This window comes from Saccostrea cucullata, unplaced genomic scaffold, assembly GCF_032062105.1.
Source record: "Saccostrea cucullata isolate Sc308-1 unplaced genomic scaffold, CSIRO_AGI_Scuc_v1 ctg1214, whole genome shotgun sequence".
Taxonomy (NCBI): Eukaryota; Metazoa; Mollusca; class Bivalvia; order Ostreida; family Ostreidae; genus Saccostrea; species Saccostrea cuccullata.
Window position 1 is genome coordinate 305,120 of NW_026928347.1, and position 9,881 is coordinate 315,000.

The 9,881-nt window shown below is 30.1% G+C and overlaps 1 protein-coding gene across 1 annotated transcript in view; it reads right to left on the minus strand.

Annotated features, from left to right (window-relative positions):
• Positions 1-5,148: 5,148 nt before the first annotated feature.
• LOC134277274 (probable serine/threonine-protein kinase pats1) overlaps positions 5,149-9,881 on the minus strand; it is a gene marked incomplete at its 5' end in the record, with an annotated part of 17,758 nt that continues 13,025 nt past the window's right edge. Inside the window, 2 exons of the mRNA XM_062759589.1 lie at positions 5,149-6,425; positions 6,785-6,906. Coding sequence (XP_062615573.1) covers positions 5,190-6,425; positions 6,785-6,906 — 1,358 coding nt within the window. The remainder of the gene's footprint in view (positions 6,426-6,784; positions 6,907-9,881) is intronic.

A 9,881-nucleotide genomic window follows, 5' to 3' on the forward strand; every position in this document is an offset into this window, starting at 1 on the left:
ATTTTGAAAAAAATGAAAACAATTGAAGCGTTTCTTGGAATTTTATAGCTGTTTTTCTGCAGACCATTGAAATTTCATCTATGAATTAATAAAGATTGCTTTTAAAACATTTATTCCTCTTACACTATCATTTAATTTACTTGCAATGATGGATTATACATGTGAATCTTGAAAAAGTTCTATCAATACTACACATGCATTCTCCTGTGATGTTCATAATGATAGTAATTTGTTTATAAGTAACATCTTGCATTTGATTCTTAAAGAATGTTCGCTCTTTTGACAAAAAGCTTTACAGAAATTTTAGTTTCATGTTCACATGTCTTATGATACAGAAATTTTAAGAATTGCTTTAAGGTAGTCCGATCCCCAGGTTCATAAAATTAGAAGTCAAGTAATCAAAAATACTCACAAAAGTATCTTTGAACCCAAAAAGTTATGTAATCTTATCCACTGTATTTCTTTCAAGTTAAAGATCAAAGTCAATCATATAATATATGGAAAAATTGGCAAATACCAAATATTTTTGCTGGAAAAGCAAATATCAGCGATGCATTTTCTAATTGCAAATTGATCACAAATATATTTAAGGCTAAAAAAAAGTAGGTATCCGGTCATTCGGAGGAATTACCATGAATTTTAAACTTATTTGGCATATTTTGTCTTCTATTTCCGTCCTGTATTCTATGAAACATGGTGGAAAAGACTTTTGCTATCGTTGCCAGACACCATATATTACTTTTTATTTCATATTATACTAATAAGCATTGGCATCTAAGGTTGGATTCAAGAAAATCTTATTTCTCTAAAACTTTATTAATTTTTTCTCCTGTAATAGCGTACAAATGTCAACTTTTAAAAGACCTTTTCTAAAACTTCCAAAGACCTTGATTCTTATAAGGATGAATAGAATGAAAATTGTTGCATAAAAAATTCATTCTCTAGCCTCATTTTATTGCATTTCCATGTTAACATTTGGAGTTATCCTACCTGGCTGAGGATCGGATATCCTTAAATGCCTTATAATCAATCAGAAAAAACATTCTAAACAACAAATATATCCCTTATAATTAATTAGTATCCGATCTCCTCACTAAATTGAAAACAACAAAACCTTAAGCTTTACGTTACTGTCCAATTCATTTCTTATTTGAATTTTCTTTTGTTCGATAATAAACTTTTTTGTAGTAGTACAACAAAAGTCTGTGGTTAATTTGCAAATGTACATGTACCAATGTTAAGGAGAATGTACAACTCATTTCTTTTTTTTTCATTTTTTTTCTTTGTCTTTGGCTCTTAAAAAATGCTAGATACGAAGTTTAAATTATTACTTATATTATTATAAGTATCAAGAAGAGAAAGCAAGTTAATTTTCTTTTTAATGTTCTCTGTATTTTCCGGTTAAATTTTGTTACATTTATATGAATTCGTACATGCATTTGTCGTATATTTTGCAATCTCTTCAACAGGTTGGGATCATTCGCACAAATGGAATATAATAGCCCATTAACGATATAATATTCCAGATGGGATGTAAATTTACAGTGCAAAAAAATTATATTTTTCTTTTTTTAGCAATAAATGTCATTAAACGCATCATTGAACGACTATATATGCAACCCTATCGTCTGGAAGATTGATCCCCAAGAAGTCTTTTTTTTTTACATATTAATAACCAAAATAAAAGAGATTCATTGTTTAAAATTTGTATCCGTTCTGGGATATTATATCCCAACAGGGCTATTACAATGTGTATCTCGTATGGGCGAGTGGTCCCGACTTGATGAAGTGCTTTTTAGGGTAAACAAATCATTTTGATATGTAATTTGCAAAAATGTAAAACGATTTAAAGAACGCTGCCAGCTAATGCTGAATTTGAAACGTCTATCATATATTGTATCAAAAAATGATAATCTCTAACCCTGATAAAATAAAACTTCACTGATGTTTAAATACAAGAGCTCATGCATCGTCTAAATCCACTGTCCGGAGTCTCTCTCATATAGCACTCTCCTACCAGTAGCTGCTTGATCACAAAAAGTGTTGTTATGTTGAATATTTACGCTTCTCTAATTGTGACGTCATATTCAGTCAGTGGCAAGATTTTTTCCATCGCAATTGAAATCAACAGCTGACGTCAACAGTATACAAGAAATATTTCTTATACAGTGATAAGACATTGAAAGGCCGCGATTAATTTCATCATCCAACTATGCTTTACTCGCATTGGTAAAGTTTTTAATGAGCTCAACCACAGCCAGAATAGGAGAGGTTTGCGACGATGGAGCTCATGCTACTTTTATTTTCATGATTTTCTTTTATAACACTAATCATCGATGGTGGGTTAAATGAGTGTTTAAGAAAAGGAAAAATACTTAGATTTTTTTTCATGATTTTTTTTTTTATTTTATGAAATAACATTTGAGACTATTTTATCTTTTCCAATAAGCAGTTTAAATACGAATGTAGAAAGAGAAATATTCTAAATCAGAACAAAAACAATATTATCGATAAAAAAAATGAAACTGAGAATTAGCTTTCTACCTTTAAATTCTGATAAGGAAATCGAAATTCATTCCATATTTATAGAATGAGAAATGTTCATTATTATAAAGGGTTTTCCACACCAATGAATATTTTATTGATTCAGCAGTACATTTTAACAGATCTTATCATCGTCATTTGGTTCATGCATTTTCATGAGGAAAATCTTATAACGGTAACGATAATGATGACGATAAATGGGTTTTTTATATTAAAACTTTTTTAACCGGGTTTCCATGTCCGGCAAACCAGGAAACAAGTAAGTAATATCGAAAATATTTTATTGGATTTTTTTCAGTTATTTTTTGATGTGCATATCAGAATTATGAACTGCATGTCACATTCCTTTAAAATTAATTTCATTATTTTGTCTTCCATCTAATGAATCACATTCTAGTTAGTATAGTATGCTAGGGTATCAACAACAGTGAGAAACGTAGGATAATATGCCTAACGGGCTTATATTTCCATTTCATTGTGAAATAAATTGTAGATTTAGATTTTTGAAATGTAGACTAAATAGACTCCCATGCCAGCTTTAAAAGTCCACTGACGTCAAACACAAAAACAGTCGCTTGATATTTACATGCATATTTGGCCTCCTAAGCGTCAGACCCAAACAGATGCGCACGAAGTTTACATGCTTATACGATCTTCTTAGCTCCTGACTTTCGATTTGCTTAATTTACATTCCGGTAGAACTATGAAGACCTCAATGTCACTTACCTTCAAAAATTTATCATAGAGGGAAAAAATAGAAATAGAAACATATTTCAACCTAATGAAACACTGTTTTCTCTACCCAATTATAACAGAACGCTGTGGTAAGCATTCACTGAAAAGAGGCAGATTGATTTTATTTTGCCAGTAAAAATAATATGTGATTTGTGTACGAATAAAATCCTTTTTTGCTTCATTTATAATGTCATGATCAACGAATTGCTAAAAAATAATGATATTTTATTGAAGAATTTCCATATTTTGTTTCAATATTGCACATTTATTATTAACCATACTTTTCATATCAGTCAATCATGTGTATGTTGCATTTATTTCTCAAATGATGGTCTTGATGTTTCCCTATCATTGTCCCATCTTATTTATACAGACATTTGAAATATACAAAATACATTGATTATTTCTTTATATTTTAAAAAAGGAATAACATTTTGAAAGTTCAAACTAATATCGAATATATGGGAGATAAAATATAAATTTAATTTTTAATACCCAAAAATATTTTTGCAAATAAAGTATAACATTTTCTTACACAATAATGTTGCAATGACTATCTTCTCCATGAAAGAATTTCGGAAACGTAGTAATAGCATTTCCTAAAAACGATTCATATGTCCTCACAAATTTTAATAAATCCAATTTCCAATGTCATGTACGAGAGGTGTACAAAAAGTTCGTGGAAAAATGCTCTATTTTCTATATGAAATCAGTAATGGCATACTTGTATGATATGATGATATCTGAATTGACCATAGTTTAGTAAATATACATAAGAGAAGACATAAAACAATGCACACTATTTATTGAACATTATAAATATTAATACTTTGTATATTCAAACCACAATGGCAAGTCTGACTTACAGCTTATTTCATAGTAACGGCAAAAATGTGGATCATTGATTTTTATCGGAACATTTACCCTGATTGACTTGAATATTCAAGGCTAAAATTTCGGAATACAATATTAATAAGCATATCTTTACAATTCGTTTTGACAAAGACGCCATTGTATTTGGACAACCTTTTTAAATCAAATTACATGAAATCTGATTTAAAGTAAGTTGAAACACTGAATATATATATCATGTTAAAGAGAATTTGTGGTCACAGAATTTTCATTCTTTTAAACAATTTGATAGACTGGCTGTCACTTTTTTTTAGACTTATCCAAATTTATTTCTAAAATGAATTCGTTATAAAGTAGTTTCTTAATACAATACATTTAATAAAACCCGAAATCAACAGAGGTGTTTTTGAGGCTTGTTTTCAGGGAAATAAATATCTACACGGCTAAAATTCCAGAACGATTTAAGTTTAAGAAAATGACATATATACAATAATCTAGACATTGTAAGACTTTGAAAACCGAATTCTTTAAGAACAAGTCAATGAAAAATAAGATCTATTTATCCTTCTTTTTTGATTGATATAAGCAGACTCTGTTAAGAGTAGCACGTAAGCCATGGTGCAACGCAAAGTACAAGCAAAAGCTAAAAAAAGGGTTGATCACAATCATTGATACAAATCACCAATCAAAAAAGACGGATAAGGTTAAGGGATTCTTAATAATTCCTTAGACGGAAATTGCTGTAGAAAAAAAATCAATTTTCTTTACAAATAACTAAAAAAATGTTTTCATATTTTTTTTTTCTTTAATGAAAAAAAAAATAATGATAAATGAATTATAACAAATATTTCTTTAACTTAATTATGACCAAATACATGATTTTCACTTAAGGGAAAATGGGGAACTTTAAATTCTGAATACGTGTTACGAAGAAACGTGATGACATCAACACCAATGAAAGCATAAATCACGCTAATACAAATATTTTCATGATGTAACAGTTAGTGCATTAATAAGCATGTTTAGGTACATCGTAAACGATAATATCTATTAGGTTCTTATATCCAATAAGCCAGCAGATAATCAGGATTGATGGTGTGGAAATCTTCCACCTGGTGTTGCGGGCATCTCATCTGCCTTCCTCCTACCAACAAACCCTCTTGAATAAAATTGCTAGCAACTTCTTTGCCAAGAATATAATTTTCATTTTCATTACAAATGAATCCCACATCGTATGCAAGACATTTATGAAAAGATTTAGTTACACTCTGCAGTATGTCTTCAACTGTTTTTCGAATAGACAATGTTACTTTCGAGGACATTGTCATTTCAGAGATAGACTGAAATATTTGCAGTTGTATTGTGGATGGAGTTACTGCTAAGGCGATATCATGATCACTGTGAGTGAACATGGCAGCGTCCTTGTACAAGCAACTGATGTTATTACTTCTCAGAACTTTCCAATCTTCTATTTGCATCAGTGCCACTACCAAACGATAAAAGAAGAAATAAGGCAAGAAGTCAAACAAGAATACAAGCACTGAGGACTTTGATTTGGACCTCTTGATTATCTCCTTCTGTTTTCCCCCGAAGTCCTTCTTGTTCATGGAAGGAACATAGTGCGTCTCGCCTTCACTAGAAATCAAACCCAATCTCTGCATGTACAACAATAATTCTTCTTTGTGATACATTATAAAATAAGGATCGTCATCAAATTTGATTTCTTCTGATGACGTTTTGGTTTTCGTTTTCAAAAGTCTTTCATCTTCTATTCTCCATATGTCATTGAGAAGGGAATCTTTTAAATTTCCTGTATTGTAGAATTCATCCCAATCTTGCATTCTGGCATTGATTCCCTTTACATGATGCCTATCTGTCATAATGAATTTAAACGCATTTACAAACCATTGGACATCAATTATCACTGAATTAGTAAGACTTTCTTCATCAAAATGAAGAACTTTTCCGGCATCGTGGTAATATCTTAACATATCATTTGCCAGATCAAGCACTTGATTTTCATCTCCATGATGCCTGAAAAGAGTTTTGATTTCCTCAAGATTCATAACCCGCCTATGCTTTTCTTTCTGGAATATGTCAGACAGTATCCATTCAGAAGGAATTTTTTCGCTCCAATTTCCATACTTCACTATTTGTACAATTAGTTTTTCTAGGTCATTGATCGGGTCTTTTAATAAATTTATGCAGAAGCACCAATCTTCTATGATGTACTGGGCAAGGTTAGAATTAGCTGGCAATACCCTTTGAAGACTATCAAGAAACTCGGCTTTATCCTGTAATAATTATTGTCAGAAAGATATACATATACTTTATGTAGGTAAGAATGAATGTTGAGGTAAATGTTTGAGCCTGATTTGCTTTAAATAACGCAATATTTGTTCGCGGTTGTTGCGCGTTAATATGTATCATAAAGGTCTTTTAAAAATGAATTAATGTTAATTTAACTTCTTAATCTAATATTCTGATAATTAATCAGTGAATGAACTGCTTAGTTAATCCTTGTATTTTCACTGAATGTTACAATAGGTGCAAGTTGACAACATAGTCATCACTCTATATCAATGTAGAGAAGTTAAATTTTAATTCAAAAATATCGAGCATACATAAAAAGTCTATGTATAAGCTGTATTACCTTGTAAACAGATGTGTCCCAATGTGTTGCTATTATGATAATAATAACATCACTGTCTTTATCGTTATGCGATTGCCCATGACAATACGTGAGGATGGATTTCATCCAAAATAGAAAATAATCTGTGGAAAAAAAAATTTAATCTTTTAGGCACGTCAGTCGGGTACATTTAACTTTTTTTTTCATTACCCTTCCCCCATTTAACTTTGTTGGCATCAGAATGTAAGAAAATAAAATCAACACTACCTGAGTATGCTTGCATATTGATATGCATTTTATGGCGTTGATGTTCTTTGAAATATCTATTTTTATTTCTTTGCAACAAAACTTTGATCTCCAGAAACAGGTGTAACTGTAAGTAAATCTTTGTACGTAGCCTATACCTAAAATTACCCAAGGTTGCAGTTGAAAAAAGGGGAGGGGGTAATAGTTTAATTAGAAATAATATTTTGCTTACATTAAGTAAGATAGCTTTAATATTATTTTTATCCTTTGTTGCCAAGTCATTCGTAAGATATCTTTTAAATTGGCTCTTTTGAGACCAAGGCTGAAAGAGCCAATGCTGTGGAATTCGGTGGTGTGTGTCAAATTTGTGAAATGTAGGCCATATACATGTATTTTGTCATATTCTGTTCATTCTTATTGGATTCTCAGATTACGTCAACTGGAAAGTAGATCACCCTGACCCATACTTTGATTTATGGCTAATATCTTTGAACAAGTTTACGGTTAGTAGAGAATTATATAGAATAATCAAACCTTTTATGTGTTAGGTGATGCTTTTGGGGGCCCTAATAATATTTCATTTTGTGAAAAAATAAAGCAACAAAGAATTTTTGCAGGCATTTTCACTACATTGATTTTGGATTCTAAGACATAAGATCGAACTGTGTCAATTGATACATCTTGGATAATATCAACCAAAAGTAGGTTATTAGGACCTACTTTTAAATTTTTATGACAATATTTGAATATCTCGGATACTAGTCGACTAAGATTTATAAAAGTGTTTCTGTTAACGCACCTTGTATATATGCTTTACTATAGTTAACAAAAGATTTCTGTAGTAGAACATAGTGATAACTTTGACACTTTGCTTTAATTCAGTAAAAACTATCAAAATTGTGATTAATTATAGCTATTAACCTCGACACTATGAAAACTTTGATTTTACTTTTATTAATGATCACTATAAAAACTCTGATTACTATAATTGTGAGAACTCTGACACTATGAAAACGTTTCTTTATATATAAATCTTTGATTTTCTATATTGATAATTTTGACACTATGCTTTCTTTGATTTATTATACAGTGATCATTATGAAAACTTTTATTAACTATAGTGATAGATTTAGCACTAGGAAAACTTTAATTTTTTATAATGAAAACGTTGCCACCATGAACATTTTGATTTACTATACAATGGTTTTTTTTTTATCAAAACTCTGATTTATTAAACTTATCAAATAGATATACTTGAAAAATATATTAATAATGTCTTGTTTACATACATACATGTAATATAATTAAATTAATTTTATAAAAAGTCCAAAAAAATAAAAAATAAACAAAATCAATTTTAGTTATATTATCTAGATGTCGTTGAAACATTTTTTTTCTAACAGCACAAAATTTAAAGTAAAACTGAATGTAAAAAAAGTGAATTGTAATAGAAGACTTAAATACATGTACAAATCATTCTTAAATTGAGGTAATCTGCTTTACTGAAATTAACAAATATTATGGAATTAGATATATACTACATATATCGCAAAAAAATCCTTTACAAAGGGACATTAATTTCATACACGTTTGATTAATGTCCTTGACTACAGAAGATTTTCAAAAATGTGGGCTTTTTTTTTACACATGACAGATTTTGTTGAGTCTTCTGGCTGAACTTTTGACACAGTATACATGAGTACACAGCAGCTTAGAGCTCTACACTCGAGAGTAAGGTAAAGTCCAAGGTGAATTTGTTTTTTTTTTTGCAGCTATAGACTAATAGTATTCAATCTTTTTGTCTTTGTCTTCAAAAAGTGGCGATACAAAATGTGCAAAAACATTGTTTTGGAGTTTTCAGGAAAAAAATGATTTCTTTGGAATATTAATTCTGATTTTTGATAGATCAAAAGAAAAAAAGAGCTTACAAAGTAACGAGAATAAAAATAATGATAATATGAAAATGATAATAAATATTTTTTAAAGTGATTGTGTTGATTAAATGACGGGTTACTGTGAAATCACTAAATCTTCGTGGTGGGTTAATTTTCATAATTTCAAGGTATGAAGAGACCCACGGATTTATATCAAACACGAAATGCCATTTTCCACAAATAATACAACTGAACAATTCTTCAACCATGACATCAAATCCTCATGAACCAAACTATTTTCCTCAACCCTCGAAATTTTGACCCCTTGTAAATATGTGATTTTACAGTATGTATTTTTAATGTTTAATGAAAATGTTTTAAAGTAACTTCCATTTTTACACATTTCTTGGAACGGGATTCATTAGATTAAAAAACTTCAAGGACATTGACTTGGGTCAATCGGTTTGATCACACGATCAAATGGCCATACAATCAAACCCTAAAACGAGCAATCTTGTTGATTGATTGATTGATTGATTGTATTCTTTTTTAGAAATTAGAATATGTCCCGTTTGAATATATACGTCCCTTTGGTGGACCTCAAATTTAGACCTTTTTGCGGCACTTTGAAATTAACCTGCAGGGAACAGGTGCTACCTTTTTTATTGACTTAGACCAGATGTGGTCGTCATTCGAGCATACAATTCCTTCCAATAAAAAATCAAACTCTCTACAGACTGATCCAGCTACCCTTAAGACTAAAATTAGCCAAGAAGGAGACCTAAAACGACTTCTTTTCATTTGAAACGCTAGAAATGAATAGTGACTAGTTTGTATTAATGTCCAACAATGTTTTTCGATATTCCCATTGAATACCTAGACTTATTATTATATTAAGATTTATTAAATGTCGCATAGATATTATGATGAAAAAAGTAGTGATCAATACTCAGCGATATACGTGTCTTATGGAAAAGTGAGAAAAGCCAATTGTTAAC